Here is a 21,794-nt window from a genome sequence, read left to right as displayed (position 1 = left end):
AAAAAAAGAGGCCCGCGTACCGCAAAAAAAAAAAAAAAAAAAAAAAAAAAATGAGCTGTGAAACCATGAAAAGACATGGAGGAAACTTAAATGTATATTACTAAGTGAAAGAATTGAAAAGGCTAGATGCTTTGTGGTTCAAACTATCTGACATTTTGGAAAAGGCAAAACTATGAAGATAGTACAGAGATCAGTGGTTCAGGGTTGACGTGTGGGAGAGCTGAATAGGCAGAACAGAGGATTTTTAGGGCAGTGAAATACTCAGTATCTCACATAATGATGATTACTTGTCATTATACATTTGTCCAAATCCACAGCATGTATACCACCAAGAGTGAACCTTAATGTAAACTATGGTCTTTGGATGATAGTGATGTGTCAATGTACGTTCTTCAATTGTAACATACTGTTCTGGTGAGGGATGTTAACAATGAAAGAGGGTATGCATGTGTGGGAATTCTCTATACCTTCCTCTCAGTTTTGCTGTGAACCTAATACTGCTCTAAAATGTAAAATTCATTAGAAATAATTTTTAAAATTAACACAAAAATTTAGTACACAGTGGGTGTCACTAAAGATTTTGGTTTAAGGGATTACATGAATAGTAGCCAAACCTTACTCATTCCCTCCCTCCACTTTCCTTTTTCTTCCCTTGCTTCCTTCCTTAGCAGGTTGAAGTTATTATCTACCTTTTTAATAGCAATCGCAATTCCATACTTGTTACGATTTTACATATATATCCTTAGAGTTTATTCAAAGTTGCTGATTATATGACATCTGCAGTAGCAAATAGTATGCAAACTATTGTGTCTTGTTGGGTTTTGTTATTTAATAAAAAATAAAGTGTTACAAATCAAATTTGAATGAATACAAAATTTAAATACAGGATGTTTTTAAATTTTTGATCACTTTTCTCCTATAATTATGCTAGATATATGGCCTATTAAATATATATCATTTTTATGCTGATAATTATAAAGACCTTCCTGGCCCATAAGATCTGACAGTTGAAAACAAGAGAAATCATAAATGAAAGAAACAGTCATAAATTTACAGCATTTTAAAAATACTTAAGATTTTTTTTAACAATAACTGGAAAACAATAAACTTAATTTAGTACTTGACACTATGGTAAATAAGGATCCAGGGTGAAAACTGGAAAACAAGACTCTAAAATTTTCCTGTTCTGTTTATGGTTTTGAGTTTCAGTATGAAAATGAACTAAAATGTTTCCCCCTTCAGCCTTAACTTCTGCTGAAGAGAGGAGACATAATGAAGTAGGATAAGATAATTTTTTTATTCACAATGAAGAAAAATAATGACGAAGAACAGGATTCCCAACATGCCTCTTAGAATCTGACTAGAATAACCAAAGTAAAAGCAAAAACTGTGAGTAGTGAGTGGAGAAGGTAGATAGAACTCATTAATGCTCAAAATAAGGAACAATGCCAACCACATAACCAAAAATCCCGAGGAATTTTTGCCATCTCTAATATATATTGACTTAGATACATCTATTCTTCCTGGATGCCTGTGGAATTCTTTATTTTTGAAATTGCTGATAAGCCACCCACTAGAGTGCCAGAAAGCTGTCCTGCAAAGTTACTTACCGGTCTGCCAGAGAATTTCTCTGGGAGGTAAGAAGTGACCTGACCTAGAAATTGGGAGAACTGGTATGCCCTTGCTCCAGCTCTTGGTCCTTGAGTGAGCTGAATCTCCTCTGAGGCTCAAAACACAGGGACAGTAATGTTTGTGAGGACAGACTGAGATAATACCTGTTAGGTGCTCAGGAGTGATTGGTACATAGGCAGTGCTTTACAAATGTTAGTTCTTAGAAGTATTATGATTCTATGATTCCACAGTTTGCTGCTATTTTGTATCTAAATCACTATCTTTCTTATAACAGAACTGGCAAAGGAGTTGGATCCTGTAATTTTAAAAAGTCATCTTTCTTCCTGCTTCTAAGGTAATCCTGCTAAAGCAAATGCCTTTACAGTGAAACCTCCATATTACAAAGAATTTTCCATTCCTTTTATAAAAAAAAGAGAATCCATCACTATCTGGCCTGCTGGCAAAACTCTCCCTGGAGTCGTACGAAGTATTGAGATATGTTCCTTCCTTTATTTTCTGGACGAGTTTGTGAAGGATTTTATTTTTTCCTTAAATGTTTGGTAGAATTCACCAATGAAGTCATCTTGGCCTGGGCTTTCCTTTATTGTAATATTTTAAATTACTAATTCAGTGGGTTTTGTTGGTTTTGTTTCTTTGGTTGTTATAAGTCTGTTTCATTTTTCTACTCCTTATTAAGTTAGGTTTGGAAATTTGTATCTTTTGGGGAATTTTTCCATTTCATCTAAATTGTCTACTTTTTGGACCTAATGCTGTTCCTAGAGTTCTCTTATGGCACTTCTAATTTCTGTAAGGTCAACAGTAATGTAGTTTCTTTTTTTTCAATAACTTATGACTTCTTTTCTTAGCGTAGCTAGAGATTTGCCTTTTTAAAAAATGTTTTCGAGAAATCATGTATTAATTTCATTGGATTTCCCTATTTGTTTTCTAATTTTCTATTTCACTGATTTCCTCTCTAATCTTTATTTCCTTTCATTTTGCCTCCTGTGGGTTTGATTTACTCTCTTTTTTCCCCCAAATTTCTTAAAGTGGAAGCTTCCTTTCTTTAAAAGAGCTCCACGTTCTTCCCCCTCCTTTGTGTTTTTATATATATCATATGTATATATACATACACACACATCTTTAAGAAGAAAATGCGTTTTTACCTTTTTTTTTTTTAATAATTCTATAGGTACAGTTGACCCTAGAACAACACGGGTGTGAACTGTGAAGGTCCACTTACGCATGGGTGTTTTTCAATAGTAAATACTATAGTACTACAGTGATTTTAATTAGAATCCTGGTTTTGTAGAGACACTTGAAAATATGCTTTTAAATTTTCTGAGGAAATAAATGTCTTAGAATAGTCAAGAAACAACTGAAAAAGAACAATTTTCCAAGCCATTATAATCAATATTTGGTCATTGGCACAGGTATAGAGAAATGAGATGAACAGAATAAAGGGTCCTAAAAAGATCTGTATATGAAAGAGATCTTAACGAATGGAAGTAATACTTTAATATGATGGGAAAAGGATGGTTTATTTAATAATTGGTAATGGCAAAATTGGTTATCTTTCTGAACAAAACCATAATTGCTTCTCTATTGCATGCCATATTAAAATATATATATTTCAGATGGATTAAAGCATTAAATATAAAACTTTAGAAGATAATTCAGTTGAATATTCTTATAACCTTATGGTGGGAGAGAGGCAAGCTGTAAACAGAGAAGTGTTTACATTAAAAAGGATGCACCAGGGACTTCCCTTGTGGCCCAGTGGTTAAAGAATCCATCTTCCAATGCAGGGGATGTGGGTTTGATCCCTGGTCAGGGAAATAAGATCCCACATGCTGTGGAGCAACTAAGCCCATGTGCCACAACTACTGAGCCCACGCACTCTAAAGCCCATGTGCCACAACTAGAGAGGCCACGCACCACAACTACTGAGCCCTTGTGCTCTCAGAGCCTACATGCCACAACTAGAGAGAAGCCCACGAACCGCAATGAAGAGCCCATGTGCCGCAATGAAAGATCCCATATGCCTCAACAGAGATCCTGCGTGCTGCAACTAAGACCCCACACAGCCAAAAAAAACCAAAAAAAAACCCAAAAAAGAATGTGTCAGGATAAATCAGAAAATGTTAACATATAAAGAGCTCATACAAATAGTAGGACAAAGAAAAACAACTCAGATTTTTAAAATGGGTGGAAGATGTGAACAGACAGCTCATAAAAGAAATATAAGTTACCAACATAAATATGAAAAGGTTATTAATCTCATTAATAGTCAAAGATATGCAAATTAAAGAAGCAATGAGATACCATTTTTTTTCTAACAGATTGACAAAGGTTAAAAATTGTGATAATGTTTCTTATGAGGATTTAAGGATGAACCTAACATTGACAGATCATAATCATTCAAAGTCCATATGGTTCATACTTGGTGTTGTACATTGTATGTGTTTAGACAAATGTATAATAACATGTATCTATCATTATGGTGTCATACAGAGTATTTTCTCTGCCCTAAAACTCATATCTGTTCCGCCTATTCATTGTCCCTGCCCCCTTCCCCATGATGGTTAATTTTATGTCTCAATTTGCTAGACTATGATGCCCAACTGGTCTAGATATTGCTGTAAAGGTATTTTTTAGATGTGATTAACAGTTAAACCAGTAGACTTTGAGTGATGATTACCATTCATGTTGTGGATGGGTTTCATCTTGTTAGTTGAAGCCCTTAAGAACAAAGACTGCAATTTCCAGGTGAAGCATTTTGTTTCTAGACTACAAGGTAGAAACCCTGCCTGAGTTTCCAGCCTGCAGATTCTGGACTCAAGACTCCAGCATCGGCTCTTCTCTGAATTTCCAGCCTGCTGACCTGCTTTACAGATTTTAGAGTTGTCAGCTCCCATTATTGCACGGACCAGTTCCTTAAAATCTCTCTCTCCTTGCCGTATATTTGTTCTGTTTCTCTGTTGAAGTTTGACTAATGCACTCTCACATCAGCAATAACACTTCTTGAAATTTCTACTTGAAAGATAAAGTGTGTGTGTGTATGTGTGTGTGAGAGGGAGAGAGGGAGGGAGATGGGAGAGGAGAGAGTTGTGAGGGGCAAGCTGGGAGCAAAATTGTGTTATTTGTAGTAAAAAAAAAAAAAAAAACCTAGAAAAACTTATGTATCCTGTGTTGAAAGTTTATGATTCAGAGATAGTATAAAATACTCTACAGTTGTTAAAAAATAACAGTTCTAAAATCTATTTGACAGAGATTTCAGTGATTATTAAGAGAAAAGCAAGTTACAAAGAAATATATATAGCAAAATCCAGTGTTTATAAAAAGCAAGGGCAAGGGCTTCCCTGGTGGCGCAGTGGTTGAGAGTCCGCCTGCCGATGCAGGGGACACGGGTTCGTGCCCCGGTCCGGGAAGATCCCACATGCCGCGGAGTGGCTAGGCCCGTGAGCCATGGCCGCTGAGCCTGCGCGTCCGGAGCCTGTGCTCCGCAACGGGAGAGGCCACAACAGTGAGAGGCCCGCATACCGCACAAAAAAAAAAAAAAAAGAGCAAGGGCAAAAGTTTGTATCCATGTGAGGAAGGGAAGAATATACAACCAAATGTGTAGATGGGGGTTGGGCAATGGTGCGTAAGGAGAGGGAATGGTAAAGACTGATAATCTGTGTCTGTGTGTGTATTTCTTTAAATGTATATATATGTATATAATTTTTTACAAAAATGATTGTATTTATACCTCTTATTATCTAAAATGCTTGTTTTTATTTTCTGTAGTGTTGAATGTTATTGTATAAGAATTTTTAATAGCTAGATGTATTCTTTTAAGTAGATATATTCTACTTAGGTGAGCTTTCCTGTTGGACATTAATGTTGTTTTTATTTTCTCCAAATCATAAAAATTGTAGGGATAAAAATCCATAAACATATATTTATGCATATTCATTATTATGTACTTAGAAGCAATTTCTGGAATTTGAATTGGCATATAAATGGATATATAAATTTCTATTTTTTATCATTTTATTACTAGTAGTAGTAATTGTCATACTATGTGATATTAATATTATGAATATAATAGCTGTTATTGTATTACTTCTGCTAGTAATATGACTATTGCTAGTAAGTATAATAAAGAAGACCTTATTAAAATTTGCTTCATACTTTCTAGATGAGAATCTTATCATTAAGTAAACTTTATTTAATGTAATGAGCCACTTGGGTGAATGTGGTTGGAGGAAGTATTTAAAGGCTGTGTCAACTACTAATATTTCTATGCATACATTTAACATCTATCTATATTTTTTCTCTCAACCACTGTAAAAGTTATCTGAAAAATTATAATCATTTATCATTGCTCCTGTATTAACTTCTCTTTATAATATCATATTTTGAGATATAAGTGTTCTAAAGATGACTATTTTTGTTTTACTGACTATAATGATTATTTTTTAATAATTTGATATACCTGATGAAGCCAGGTAACCAACAGCAAACTATAAGAAGTCAAGCTTAACTTTTAAACAATCATCCTATAATTTTGTTATTTATAATACCTATGTTGAATTTTAAATTAGTAATTAATAATTTGTGTTGTTACTTAATCCCATAGAAAAGAATCACAATTTCTTTTCCTAACATTTCTTCTGGATCTTTGATCAGTGGGGAGGAGCATTGGATCTGGTGAATATATGTCTTCATTTTAGAAACTATTTATGGGGCCTTATGTTAGCTTTCTAGTCATCAGGTTTCAAGTCATTATAGTATTCCTTAATATATGATTCCAATTTTCCAGAGTTATAAAAGGACAGAGTGAATCATGTAAGTGGAATCATTCAGTATTTGTCTTTCTGTGACCAGTGTATTTACTTAACATAATGTCCTCAAGATTCATATATGTTGCTGCATATTGCAAAATTTGCTTCTTTTTTAAGCCTAAATAATATTTTATTTTAGGCATATGTCACATTTTATTTATCCGTTCTGCTGTTGATGGGCAATTAAGTGTTTCCACACCTGCTCAGGGAGACACTGAGAGCTAGACATTTTGTCTACTTGCTCTGTGCTGAACTGGGAGCAAGGGATATGGTGACTGCCAACCCAGATCTCCATCTCTACTCTCACTAGTCCCCAGGAAGCTAGGTTATGCCAGGTCTTATCAGCACTTAACTGTTAGCAAGTCAGAAGCCAGTACTTTGGGCAGCCCCAAGAAAAATTGTGGCATTCTGTGGTTTCTGTCGACTTACTCAGTGGTGAGCCAGGGGAAAGGAATTATGGCATCTACCAACCCAAGCATCTGTCTCCATTCTCCTCCAGGTGGCTAGACTGTGTCAGATTATCAAAGATCTGAGAATGGCAAGAGAGAAGCCAACCCTTTGAAGAGGTCCCTCGGAAAAGTTAGGGACACTGGATATGTGAACTAGCTCTTTCCCTCCCCTCAAAGAAGCTGGGAGCTAGGAGTTCTCTTCTTGATCATATTGTACAGTGCCAGGGGTAGGGATTCTGAAGAAAGGATGTCCTGAATCTCACAACTTGCTTTGGTGAGCCTAGTTTCATGTTCACCAGGATGCATGAGCCTTTCAGTCAGCTTGTGGATTTCTCACAATAGGAATTTGTCCCTGAATTGTTGCTGAAGTGGTGTGTTTGTTGGGGGGAAATGGGGGCCCAGGGCTGCTTCCTTGTCATCTTGCTGACCCGTTATGCATTTTAAATGTTTGAGACTTGCTTTTTCTTATCGTTTTTATTGTTATTTACTTTGATACCTCTACTCTTTTAGAACATTCTTATTTATTTTAATGTCTGTTTCAAGGTTTAAACTTGGGGGGGGTGTCACAGATTCCTTTGAAAATCTGATGAAAGTTATAGGCATTATTTCCAGTGTAATCTATACATGCATACTCAAATAAAATGTGCTTACAATTTCACTGGGTTCAGTTCTAAGTTAAACTCTGGCATATACCATAACTTTTTTATTTTCACATTTTAGCCTTTAATCTTAGAAAATTAGAGTCAATGTGAATACTTCTGTGGACAACCACCCACCCCAACTTTCCTTGACTTCTTAAGATCTAGACCGTCTCACACTGTCCAAGAAGAATCTTGATGGATTAATGAACCCATATGAAAGAGGCAAACCTAAGTTTTACAACCAACCCACATTTTTTTAAACTCATGAACTATTTTCTATTTTCTAATGAGAGTTTTTAAGGAGACCAGATGATTCAGGTCCTCTGGCCAGTAGTCAATAAGAAGACAGTTCCTAACTGGAAAATTACTTAGAGATCCTCAAGTAAAATTAAAATGGAATATAAGTATTAAGCAAATGTTTTTGAACTGAAATAAGTGATCTCTTTAAAACTTACTTTTTAAGATTTTTCCCTTATAATTTGTATTATAAGGAAAAAGAGAATCTACTGCCAAGAATTTCCTCCAGTGTAAGTTCTATAAGACCAGGAACTCTGGAATTTTACAAATATTACCAGAGTCTAGAGCAGTGCATTTTGAATAAGTGTTTGAGCAATAAATGAAAGAGTAAATGAATAAATAACTCTGATGAAAAGGAAACTGCGTTTTAATATCAACAGGTTGTGGAAATGATTTTTACCTCTTCTCAATCTATGGATCTACCTCATGTCATTATAAAAATAAGTCATTAAATAAGAATTTTTTTTTAAAAAAAAATGTATTAAAAAGTAAAATTATATTTAAAATAGGAGCCATGTAAATTTAATAATCTAAGAGATCGAAAACATAAGATAATTTAAGATAAACCTAAATATTAACATCATTCACAGATGTGTCTCATATCTTTTTGTTCCTTTCATACTCCTATACTACTTTTGTTGTATTGAGTAAATATTGTATAGTGTAACATTTAAATTTCTTTTATGATGTTTTAATTGTATAATTTTAGTTATTTTCTTGGTGTTTTTCTAGGGCTTAGAATATACATCTGAACTTATTTATTTCAGGTATATAGTGACAAGTCTAGTGAGATATAAAAATATTACTTCTGGGGCTTCCCTGGTGGCGCAGTGGTTGAGAGTCCACCTGCCGATGCAGGGGACACGGGTTCGTGCCCCAGTCCGGGAAGATCCCACATGCCGCGGAGCGGCTGCACCCGTGAGCCATGGCCGCTGAGGCTGTGCCTCCGGAGCCTGTGTTCTGCAACGGGAGAGGCCACAACAGTGAGAGGCCCGCATACTGCAAAAAAAAATAAATAAATAAAAATAAAAATGTTACTTCTGTATATGTTTATCACCTCTTCCAACTTTTTGTGCTATTAATGTTATACATATTATATATATAAATGTTACAAAACCAAAAGTATATTATTATAATTATCACTTTATAAAGTGTTATTATGTCCTTTAAAGGAGCTAAGGCAAAAAAGAAGAACAAGTATATATTCATTGAGTTTGTTACATTGACAATACTATTTATCATATTTCTAGTTCTTTTCATTTTTTTCCTGTGGATTTAAATTACCATCTAGTATTATTTTATTACTCAAAACAGCTTTGCTTCCACCTGCTGTCTTGTGCTATTATTGTCAAATACATTACATTTATACATGTTTTAGACAAAATACAATTATATAAATATTATATTATACAATTGTTTTTTAAATTAGTTAAGAGAAGAAATGAGTAGAAATTTGAATTTATATTGTTTTATAATTACACAATTTTTTACCAGCACTCTTTATTTTTTTTGTGGATTTAAATTACTGTTTGTGGTCACTAGCTTTCGACCTGAAAAACTTCCTTTAGTATTTCTTATAAGGCATGTCTGTGGTTTAGATATAATTTTGAGTTGGTGCTTTTTTGGGGGTGGGGGGTGGTTTGGATATATGTTCAGAAGTGAAATTGCTGAGTCATGTCATAGTTCTGCTTTTAATTTTTTGAGGATTCTTAATACTGTTCTTTATAGTGGCTATATCAGTTTACAACCCCACCAACAGTGCACAAGTCTTCCTTCCCTTCTGCATCCTTGGCAGCATTTGTTGTCTGTTGTCTTTTTGATGATGGCCATTCTAACAGGTATGAGGTGATACTGCATTGTGGTTTTGATTTACATTTCCCTGATGATTAGTGATGTTAAGCATCTTTTCTTGTGTCTGTTGGCCATGTGGAATTCTTCTTTGGAAAAATGTCTGTTCAGGTCTTTTACCCATTTTTAAATTGGATTATTCATGTTTTGTTTGTTTCTGAGTTCTATGAGTTCTTTATATATTTTGGATATTAACCCCTTATCAGATATATGGCTTACAAATATTTTTTCACATTCTGTAGCTTGTCTTTTCATCTTGTTGCTTATTTCTTTTGCTGCGCAGAAGCTTTTTAATTTGATGTAGTTCCACTTGTTTACTTTTGATTTTGTTGCTTGTACTACAGGTGTCATATCCAAAAAATCATTGCCAAGAACCATGCCAATGACCTTTTTCCTATGTCTACTTCCAAGGATTTCATGTCTTACATTTAAGTCTTTAATCCATTTTGAGTTAATTTTTGTGTATGCTGTAAGATAGTGGAGGAGTTTCATTCTTTTGCATGTTGCTGTTTGGTTTTCTCAGTGCTGTTTATTGAAGAGACTGTCCTTTTACCATTGTTGATTCTTGGCTCCTTTGTCATAAATTAATTGACCCATATATGCACGGTTTTATTTCTGTGCTCCTTATTCTGTTTTGTTGATATATGGGCTTGTGTTTATGTCAATACAATACTGTTTTAATTACTATAACTTTGTAATATAGTTTGAAATCAGGGCATGTAATGCCTCCCGTGTTGTTCTTCTTTCTCAGGATTGCTTTGGCTATTTGGGTATATAGTGGCTCCATATAAATATTGGGATATTTTCCCACTTCTATGAAAAATGCCATTGTAATCTTGATAGGGATTTCATTGAATCTGTAGATGGCTTCTGGATGTATTGACATTTTAACAATATTCATTTTCCCAATCTATGAACATGGGATACTTTTCTATTTATTTGTGTCTTCAATTTCTTTCATTAATATTTTATTGTTTCCAGAGTAGAAATCTTTCACCTCCTTAGTTAAGTTTAGTCCTGATATTTTATTGTTTTTGATGCTATTTTAAATGGGATGTTTTTCTCTATTTCTTTTCCATATAGTCGATAGTGGTAGAAACATTACTGATTTTTGAGTGTTAATTTTGTATCCTATAGTTGTACTGACTTTTTCAATTATATCTAACAGTTTTTTTTTAATGGAGTCTTTAAGATTTTCTGTATATAAAATCATGTCATCTGCAAATAGAGATAATTTTACCTCTTTTCCAACATTTTCCTATGTTTTCTTTTATTTCTTTTCTCTCGTTGTCTTGCCTGATTGCTCTGGCAAGGACTTCCAGTTCTATGTTGAATAAGAGTGGTGAGAGTGGGCACCCTTGTCTTACTCCTGATTCTAGAGGAAAATATTTCAGCTTTTCATGATTAAGTATGATGATAGCTGAGTGCTTATTATATATGGCCTTTATTGTGTTATTCCTTCTATACCTAAGTTGTTGAGAGTTTTTATCATGAACAGAAGTTGAATTTTGTCAAATGCTTTTTCTGCATCTCTTGAGATGATCATATGATTTTTTTCTTTCATTCTATTTATGTGATGGATCACATTTATTTGCATATGTTGAACCTTCTTTGCATCCCATGTATAAATCCCACTTGATCATGGTGAAGGATCTTTAACTGTGCTGCTAAATTCAGTTTGCTAATGTTTTATTGAGACTTTTTGCACCTATATTCAACAGGGATTGAACTGTAGTTTTCTTTTCTGTTAGTGTCCTTTTCTGGCTTTGCTATCAGAGTAACGCTGGCCTCATAAAATGAGTCTGGGAGTGTTTCCTCCTCTTTGATTTTTTGGGAGAGTTTAAGAATAATTGGTGCTAATTCTTTAAATGTTTGGTAAAATTCACCAGTGAAGCCATCTGGTCGTGGGCTTCTCTTCATTGGGAGGCATTTTATTACTGATTTGATCTCCTTATTGGTAATTGGTCTATTCAGACTTTCTGTTTATTCCTAATTTGTTTCGAGTAGTTGTGTTTCTAATAATTTTTCAATTTCTTCTAAGTTGTCCAGTTTGTTGGCATATAGTTGTTCATAATGGTCTCTTATGATGTGTCATGTCTCTGTGGTATAAATTGTAATGTCTCATTTTTCGTTTACAATTTTGTCAATTTGGGTCATTTCTCTTTTTTTTTTTCCCCTTAGTCTAGCTAAAGCTTTGTGATTTTGTTTATATTTTCAAAGAACCAACTCTTAGGTTGGTTACATTTTCTATTGTTTTCCTGTTCTCTATTTCATGTATTTCCTCTCTAATCTTTATTATTTTCTTCCTTCTTCTAACTTTGGGATCATTTTATTATTCTTTTTCTACTTTTTCTGCTAACTTTGGTCTCAATTTGTTCTACTTTTTCTAAAGATAGGACTTGTTTTTTTAATTCAGTCAGCTATCTTATGTCTTTTGATTGGAGCATTTAGTCCATTGACATCTAAAGTAACTATTGATAGGTATGTACTTATTGCCATTTTATCACTTATTGATAGATATGTACTTATTGTCATTTTATCACTTATTTTCTGGTTGCTTTTGTAGTTCTTCTCTGTTGTTTTCTTCTTCTATTAGTTTCTTCCCTGTGAATTGATGATTTTCTTTAATTGAATGCTGTGTTCCTTTCTAGTTTTTGTGTATCTGTTGTAGGTTTTTGATTTATGGTTACCATGGGGTTCATATATGTTGACCTGTAACTATATCTATTTGTTTAAAATGGGTAGTCCTTTAAATTCAAACACATTCTAAAATATCTACACTTTTTACTCCCCTCCCACACATATTGTTTTTGATGTCATATATTACATCTTCATGTGTATCCTTTACTGACTATTGTAGTGATAGTTGATTTTACAATTTTTTGTTTTTAAATATTTGTACTAGCTTATTTAAGTGGTTGATTTTCATCCTTCACTATGTATTTGCTTTAACTAGTGGGATTTTTCCTTTATAGATTCTTTCTTCTTGTTATAACCTTTTCTTTTCCACTTAGAAAAGATTCTTTAACATTTCTTTTAGGGTAGGTTTAGTATTAATGAACTCTTATTGTTTTTGCTTGTCTGAGAAGTTATCTTTCCACTTCTAAATGACAGTCATGCTGGGTAGTGTGTCCTAGGTTGCAGTTTTCCCCTTTCAGCACTTTGAATATATCATGCTACTCCCTTCTGGCCTGTAATTTTTTCTGCATAAAAATCAGCTGATAGCCCTGTGAGGCTATCAGCTGATTTTTGAGGGTTCCCTTGTATATGACACTTTGTTTTTGTCTTGCTACCTTTAGAATCCTCTCTTTAACTTTTGTCATTTTAATTATGATATGTCCTAGTGTGGGTCTGTTTGGGTTCATCTTGTTTGGAACCCACTGTACTTACTGTACCTGGATATCTATTTCCTTCTTCATGTTTGGGAAGTTTTCAGTCATAATTTCATCAAATACATTTTCAACTCTCTTCTCTCTTTTTCTCAGATCCCTATAATGCAAATGTTGGTTTTTCTTTTAGTTTTTCATTTCAGTTACTGTATTCTCCAGTTCTGATTGGTTCTTTTTTTATATTTCTAGTTCCTTGTTAAAATTTGCACTTTATTAATCTATAATTTTCTCTAATTCATTTAGCATTCTTATTACTAATGGTTTGAGCTCTTTATCTGGTAAATTATTTCTTTCTGTTTCATTGGTTGTTTTTCAGGAGTTTTCTCTTACCTTTTCAATTGAAACAAAATTCCTTTATCTTCTCATTTTGCTTAACTTTCTCTGTCTCTATGAAATTAGGCGAAACAGTAACTTATTACAGTCCTGAAAGAATGTCCTTGTGTGGAAGCATTTCTCTACAGTCTGTGTGTGCCCAGTGGCCTTGATGGGAGAGCTAGATCTGACAATACTAGTCACATCTTTCCTGAAGGTGTGCTTGCAGCTATCACCTTAGTAGGAGGTGGGGCTGGAGAAGGAGTGGCTAGGTCCAGAGCCATGAGTGAGCTGGGGCTTTTCCTCTGCTCAGTGGCTGTCACCACCCTGTTGGGGGAAGGGGCCTGTCCCAAGCTGCTGGAGCAGAAGCCCTGGGGGTCATGTTCAAGCCGGCTCTGTCTGTTCCCATTAAATGTTTGCTCTTCCCACACCCAGCACCGGCACTCTCACCCCAGAGGGAAGCAATGATGGGGCAAGAGTGGCTAGCGTGTGGGCTTGGTGTGGGTTGGGGCATAAGCTCTGGTGGTCTGGCCTTGGCAGGGACCTGGACTGTTTCCAATGCACTGCCTGTGTGAGCACCAGTAATGGTTGCCCCTGCTTTTCTCAGTTGCTGCTTTGTGTCTGAGTGTCCTTTGTCCCTCAGCCACAGAGCCCTTTCCCCAGTGTGGAGCTGCATCATGAGTGACCACTCTCCTTAGGTTGGTACACAGGCTAGGACAGTTCCAGGAAATCAGCCAGCCACCCTGCAGTCTCAATCCACCCCCTCTGCACTGTTTCGGGAGCAAGGGAGTTTGTGCATACTCCTCACAAGCAGGCTTCCCACAGCCCTGCTGTTAGTCCCACCAGCCCTGGAACCAGACAAGTGGGCTTGCCTTCCCAGTGTCGGACCCCAGGGCTGGGGTGCTCAATATGTGGCTCAAACTGCTCATTCCTCAGGGAGAGTCTCCACCTGTGTAGTATCTTTTCTTCTGAGTCTCCTTCCAGGGGCACAGGTCCTGACCTGATCACATCTCTTCCTTCCTACCTGATTCTGTGGGGATCTTTCTCACAGCGTTGGTTGTACAGGAATATTTCTTCCAGTCTCTGCTTACTTTTCAGTGAGGATTGTTCCACATGTAGATGTATTTTTGATGTGTTCGTTGGGGGGAGGTTATTTCCACATCCTCCTACTTCACCATCTTGATCTCTGATATAAAAGCCACTCTTCTGCTTAAAACTCTGCAGTAACTGTCCATCCCAGTGACCTTCCTATTCTTCAAACATGCCAAGCGTGTTCTTGCCTCCCTAAGCATACTTCCACCTGGCCTTTTGTACTTGTCATTTGCTTTACTAGAATGTTTTTCTGAGATTCTCACTATAACTTGTTTCCTCTTAGCAATACTATCCCAATCCAGCCTATGTGAAAAGCAATTCACTTATTATATATTTAGTGTTTTATTTCTATATTGTCTAACTCTACTTATTAGAGAATATAACATTCATGGTATTACAGACTTTCTTCTCTTCAGAGAGCACATAGTGGTCATTTTCAAAATACTACTTTTTCCTTGAAAATCCATTCTTTTCTTTTCTTTTAGCAGTTGAGTAACTACTAGAGATTTTGTTAACCAATTTTACTTGCAGCTAAGTGTGTTCATCTGACTATGTTTTTGTTAGATTTGTAAGTGAACAGAATTAATGACAACAACTGCTGCTTCAAATACTTAAATGGTAACTGTACCCCCTTTGTTTTCATGCCTTTCCCTTCCCATGGGCTGGAATGCATTAGTCATGTGGGTTAATGACAGTGTCTTTGAGTATGCTGAGGCAAGATTGAATTATTTTATGGAGCAGCGCTGCTCCACCAGTGTAGACTGCATGTGAGAAAAGTAAAATTCTGTCTTATTTGAACCAGTATAAGTTTTATTCTCAATATATTTCACCCTAACTAATTTGTAGATCATCAGTGAAAATATTTGAATGAAGGAATGAACAGGTGGAGCCCACTTTAAAAATCTGAGAAATGGAAAAATTGCTTTCCTTGGTCATTTTTGTTTTTCTTTTGCTATTTAATAATAATGGTAACAGTAAAGTTCCTACCTGTTTCATCATTTTAATTCAAATGATTTTGCTCTTTTATCACATATAATGAATATTATTGGTTTTTGGTACTCTGTCTTCATGATATTGAAGTAGTTTACTTTGATATCCTCTCTTACAAAAAATTTAAAATAAAGATTGGCTGCTGAATTTTATCCAATGACTTTCTTCATCCATTTATATACTCTTACATTTTTCTCTTCATTAAATTGTTTATGTAATGAGCTTTGTAATACTTGGTCATAGTCTTATTATTCTTTGCTTACATTGCTGGATTCTTTTTATTAGCATTTAGAATTTTTGCATCTGTATTCAAAGATTATATTGATATATGGTTTTCTTCTTATTGCCTTATTGGACTGAGTAGGACTTTGAGTACAATGTTGAATAGATTGGGTGAGAGATGTTATCCTTCCCATGTTTTTGATCTTACAGAGCTAACATTTAGTATTTTACTATTGTGATATTAGTTTGTTGATGCCATTTATCTAGTAATATTTTGAATACATTAGGTTAAATAAAACGTAATACAGTCATCGCTTGCTATCTGCAAGAGATTGGTTCCAGGACCTGCTGCAGATACCAAAATCTTCAGATGCTCTAGTCCTTTACACTTGTCCCTGTGTACTTGCGGGTTCTGCAGTGTGGCGGGTTCAACCAATAACAGATAGTATAGTACTATTTTTACTGAAAAAAATTCATATATAAGTGAACTCATGCAGTTCACACTTGTGTTGTTCAAGGGTCAAATGTATTAAAATTAATCTCACCTATTTCTTTTTACTTTTTTCTTAGTGTGGCTAATAGAAAATTTTAAGTTACTTTATGGCATGCATTATATTCTCTTGGACAGTACTGCTGTAAAGTAGTTTTCCTAGGTGGAAATAAGAAGTTATTTCTTTACTGGAGAAGAAAGATAAAAAGAGTTTATATTGGTTAACATATTTCTATAGATAATTTAGTCATGTTCTCTCTGACATTATATTATAAAATGCATAGCCAGATATAGTTACAGAATTGTTTGTGCATTCATGTCCCCAGAGATTTCTCAGCACTCATTCATCCCTTGATGAATGTTGATGAGCCAGCCCTAATGCCTAGCTTTATATAGTAAAAATATGAAAACAAATATTACATTAAGTTTGCCACTATGTTTTGTAAGATGTAAGTGAACTCATAAGTAGTTTTCTTTCTTTTTTTTTTTGCAAAAAAACTAAATGACTGTTCTCCCCCCACCTTTATATTCAGCCACTTGTTCTTGTATAAAAAACATCAGGAAAAAACTATTAGTGAAAGTGAAAAAAAATGGATTTACAAACACAAAGGATTTGAAGATAAGCTCTTTAAGGATCTCTTATTTCATCCTGGAACCAATATAACAGAAAAGTATGCACGCTGGAAACATGTAAGTATAATTATTTTATTACTTTTCTTTGAAATATTTTTAAGACACTATAGTTATAGTTTATATTGTATTAGTGATAATTTCTTTAATCTCTTTTAAATGTCTTCTATTGTTAATATTATGCTTGAGATTTTCTTGATGTGATAAAAGTCATATAATGTAGTATAAATGTAATTTTTGTGATGTATTAATCACTCTTAACAGAATCATTTTATAATTTATGCTTTATAGATGTGCTTTCTCTTATTAATTATTGGAAGTAGTTATTAATAGTAATATAAAATGTATTCTCAGTAGCTGAAAACATAAAGAAATATTTAGTTTATTAAAGGCTGATAATTGTACATATAGTATAATATTCACTCAGTATTCTGTGCAAAATCATCTATTGCTTTAAGGACACAATAAAAATAGAAAGAAATGTATATTTATTGAGTACCTACTATGTACCAGGCACTGTGCTAGATATTTTGCATGTGGTATGTAATATATTTTTCACAATACTGGAAGAGGTATTTTTACCTCTTTTTTTATGATTAGGGAAACTAAGGCTCATAGGGGTTGATTAACTTACCAAAAGCCAAACAGTTAAGTGACATTGGTAGGATTTAACTCGAGATCATCTGACTCCAAAGTTTGTGCTTTTTTATTTTTAGAATTTTGTTTTGCTTTTACCATTAGGTAATGGTAAAAATGAAAACTAGGCATTATTGTATAATTAACTGGAATGAACTTTTTATAATTTATAAAGCACTGTGTTTGTCTGTAAACTCCTTCATATTTGCACCTGTACCTGAATAGCCTGAGCTACAAATGTTTCCATTACATTAACATAATTAGAAGGGAATACAAACTGTCCAGACTGACATTAGTCTGATTACAATGTAATTGAGGACACGTGTTCTAGATATAGTACAGTAATGTCCTCAAGCCCTTAAATCCCACCAAAATTTATCCATTGAATAAAAACATAGGTTTAAAAGGCAAATGTATCTTATGCAAAACTTTTTCCTCATTAGCATGCAGTGCCAACTGTATTAATTTGCTCCAGATGATAGTATGCTCTATAAAGTTTATGTGAAGTGTCTTTTGCCCTCTTTGTAGAATATAAATATGTTGATTTCAGGCATGTCACCTGCTTTTTATAAGTTTTAGAGAAGACTTTCACTGATGTATACTGATATCCAAGTTGGATATGGGTATGTTGTATTCTGATAACCAATTTGGATATACTGATAGCCAACACCCATATATAAATGTAGATGTATATATACATATCCATATATATGTATATTTGTATATATGTTGTGTTATGGCAAGTGACCATTATATATACATAAATAGGAATAATATATATTATAAATGTTATGTTATTTAATACTTAGGAAGTTACATGTAATATACCATTTCAAGATTTTGGAAGTATTTTGAATGTTATAAATCTTTTGCTAAAATATATTAATTATAAGGAGTTTTCTAAAGCTCTTTGATATTAGTAATTCTACTAACCATATCACTACTAATATCATTTATTAAAAATTATTCTTTCATAGTCTATAAATATGTACATTTTCCTATGCTTTTTTCATTGTTTATAGCTACCATTCATACAACATTATGAAGTCTTCAAAGCTCACTTTCTTATAGTAACTGAAATAATTTTTCATTGTAAGATTCATCTTTGAATCTATTTCTTCTATATATAATTGTCATTCCATCTTCTGCTAGCTTCATTTTTAGTCTTCTCTTCAGCTCACTGAGTTGATATATTATTCTTTCATTATTTTTACTACTCACATGTCTAGTCTTTAGTGACTTGGAGCTTGGTTTATTAGAAGCTATAGTGAGAGCAGTTAATACTATAGAATACCTAAGAGAACCTAGGATCCAGAAAACATTAAAAGAGTTAGGGAGTAGGGAAAGGGGAGGGGTTGAGAAAATATCAGCATTTAATACTGGGAGTGCATTAGAGAAAGATACTGTGAGCAAAGTAATGTAAAGCTTAATCAAGAATGGAATTCGAGTTTCAGTAATTAGATAAAGCAATCATTGTCTGAATCTGCTCCTGTTTGGGGATGAAATGTGCTTGGTCTCCCAAGGGCTTAAAATTTCCAATATTAATGGTAACCTAAAATGGAAAGAACCAGAGGAGTGAGTCCAAGTCACATTCATTTAGTAAATACTGTGGTGCAAAGCCAGAAGTCCATATAAACATCCAGAGTTAATGGTGCAAAAATAAACGGTAAATGATATACAGAACCAAAAGTTAGAAGCCATGATGAAAGAATCTGATAAAAAAATGGATTGGAGTAGAAGACATTGAGGATCTAAAACAATTGCTAGGGATATTATTTATCCATGGCTTACAGATATTGGTCAGAGGGTGGTTTTTCTTCTGTTATTGAATAGACTGACATAAATACAGAATTATGGTGGTCAATTAGATCAAGCTTTAGGGACATTTGTATATTATTATGTGGGATTTTAGGGAAATCTAGATACTATTATGATGGGTTTTGCTGGGGCACCCAAGGCTATTTGAAATCTGCTTTTGCACAGTCAATCCTTTTACTCAAAAGTTACCAAGGAAAATATATGTACTGGGAGTAATAGCAAACAAAGCAGTTCTTAACTGAGGCTTTGGTCTAAAATTCCATTGCAATATTTTAGTAACCTGGGCTAGACTATGAGATATTCTTTGTTACCCATGCTTTTTTATCTTGAATAGTTATTTCCTATATTGCAAACATGAATTTTAGAAGGGGTATAGTATGAAAGAAGGTCACACTCATTATAGCCAAAAGGACAGAGATTAAGAGCAGAGGAAAGAAATTTGCCATATATTTATCTCAGAGAAGATTAGTTGCCCTCTTTTCCTCTTGCCTCCACACCCTCACATTTGAAGCTTCCTTAAGCTGGTTTAGTCATATGTTGTTAGGAAGGAAAGAAAGCATCTAAGAGGTAAGAAAGAGTGATGGCCAGGAACCCTTACTGTTATAACCTCATGGAAAGATAGAACAAATCTATGTGTTGTATATCTCTGTTTTCTTTGACAGCCCACCTCCTAGAATCATGATCTAATTTTTTCTTAGGACTTGAGCAACACCCTCTTGCCTTGAAGCATTAATATTGGAATTTCACACCCTTTATCTTGACTCATCTTCTGGAGAGTGTGCATATGTTCTCCTTAGTTATCAACAGAATGAGGAAAAAGATCCATAGGGCAATCCAATCAATTTCTCTGGAAGAGATTTCTTACATTGAACCACTTCTAGCGCACTGAATGTTCACATCTTCTTCTCCTTTATGGCATTCTATAGTTCCTGGAAACATAATATGGCAGTCATCTATACTAAAGTAAGATTTGCTTTAGAACTGATGGTTTGGTTGAATTCTAAGATATTTTTATTGATTTTCCTTTGGTTCCAAAGATTCATTTTTCTCATAACTAATATGGATGGAACTATATACATTCCATGTTGAATACCATTTTTGTAAAACAAAATAGAGCAAAATATACTCGAAGATAATCCTCCTGTGAACCTTTTCCATTGATTACTATTAAATACATTTTCTTAAAGGTGTGTGTGTGTGTGTGTGTATATATACACACATACACACACACACACACACACACATATCTGAGGAACTGTTTGTCTTTTAATATATTATAATTTTTAATAAGTGTTCAAAAATATAAAGTAACTTTTTAATTGTAGTGCATATGCATTAAAAATACATGAAAATCACAATCATCAATCTGTTAATAGTGGTTATTTAAGTGGTAGAATGTTAGGTGATTATTCCTTTCTTTCTGACAATTTTGTATATTCTTTCTAATCAGAAATCATGTTTTGTTTATATAATAAAAACAAAGATTTTGCATTGTGGATAAAAACATTTTATCTCCATTTTTTATAACATAAATATAGAAATATTGCCTTCAGGAACCTCTATTTTGTGTTATATTCCATATTAGCAATTCTCTTTTCTTAGTTAATAAACAGTATTTTTAGAGCACTTTTAGGTTCACAGCAAAATTAGCAGAAAGTATAGAGAGTCTCCATGTTACTCCCTGTCCCCACATATGTACAGTATCCATTATCCACATCCTGCACCACAATGGTACATTTGTTACAATCAATGAGCCTACATTGACACAGCATTATCACCCAAAGTCCAGTTTACATTAGGGTTCACTCTTGGTGTTGTACCTTCTATGGGTTTTGAGAAATACGTAATGACATATATCCACCATTACAATATTGTACAGAATAGTTTCACTGCCCTAAAAATACTCTGTGTTCTGCCTATTCATCCTTATTTTCCCCTAACCTTTGGCAACCTATAATATTTTTACTGTCTCCATAGTTTTTCCTTTTCCAGAATGTCATATAGTTGGAATAATATAGTATATAGCATGTGTAGCCTTTTTAGACTGGCTTCTTTCACTTAGTAATATGCATTTAAGTTTCCTCCATGTCTTTTCATGGCTTATTAACTCATTGCTTTTTAGAACTAAAAAATATTCCATTGTTTGGAGGTACAACAATTTATCCATTCACCTATTGAATGACATCTTGGTTACTTACAAATTTTAGCAATTATGAACAAAGTGGGTATAAACATCCATGTGCAAGTTTTTGTGTGCACACAAATTTTCAACTTGTTTGGATAAATACAAGGACACTTGATTGCTGGGTTTTATGGTAGGAGGATGCTTAGTTTTGAAAAAAAAAAATGCAAAACTATCTTCCAAAGTGGTTGTACCATTTTGCATTCCCACTAGCAATGAATGAGGTTCTTGTTGCTCCACATTTTCACCAGCATTTGGTATTGTCAGTGTAAGTAGGTTTTGGCCATTCTAATAGGTGTGCAATAGTATCTCATTGTTGCTTTAATTTGCAGTTCCTTAATGACATGTGATGACATCTTTT

At 34.1% G+C, this 21,794-nt stretch overlaps 1 protein-coding gene across 1 annotated transcript in view; it reads left to right on the top strand.

The window, feature by feature from the left end:
- The window catches only part of LRRIQ3 (leucine rich repeats and IQ motif containing 3), a 187,855-nt gene that overhangs the window by 65,913 nt on the left and 100,148 nt on the right, over positions 1–21,794 (top strand). The window contains exon 4 of the mRNA XM_032653134.1: positions 16,701–16,857. Coding sequence (XP_032509025.1) covers positions 16,701–16,857 — 157 coding nt within the window. The remainder of the gene's footprint in view (positions 1–16,700; positions 16,858–21,794) is intronic.

The sequence above is a fragment of the Phocoena sinus genome, chromosome 1 (assembly GCF_008692025.1).
Source record: "Phocoena sinus isolate mPhoSin1 chromosome 1, mPhoSin1.pri, whole genome shotgun sequence".
NCBI lineage: Eukaryota > Metazoa > Chordata > Mammalia > Artiodactyla > Phocoenidae > Phocoena > Phocoena sinus.
This window is presented reverse-complemented; position numbering and strand designations above follow the sequence as displayed.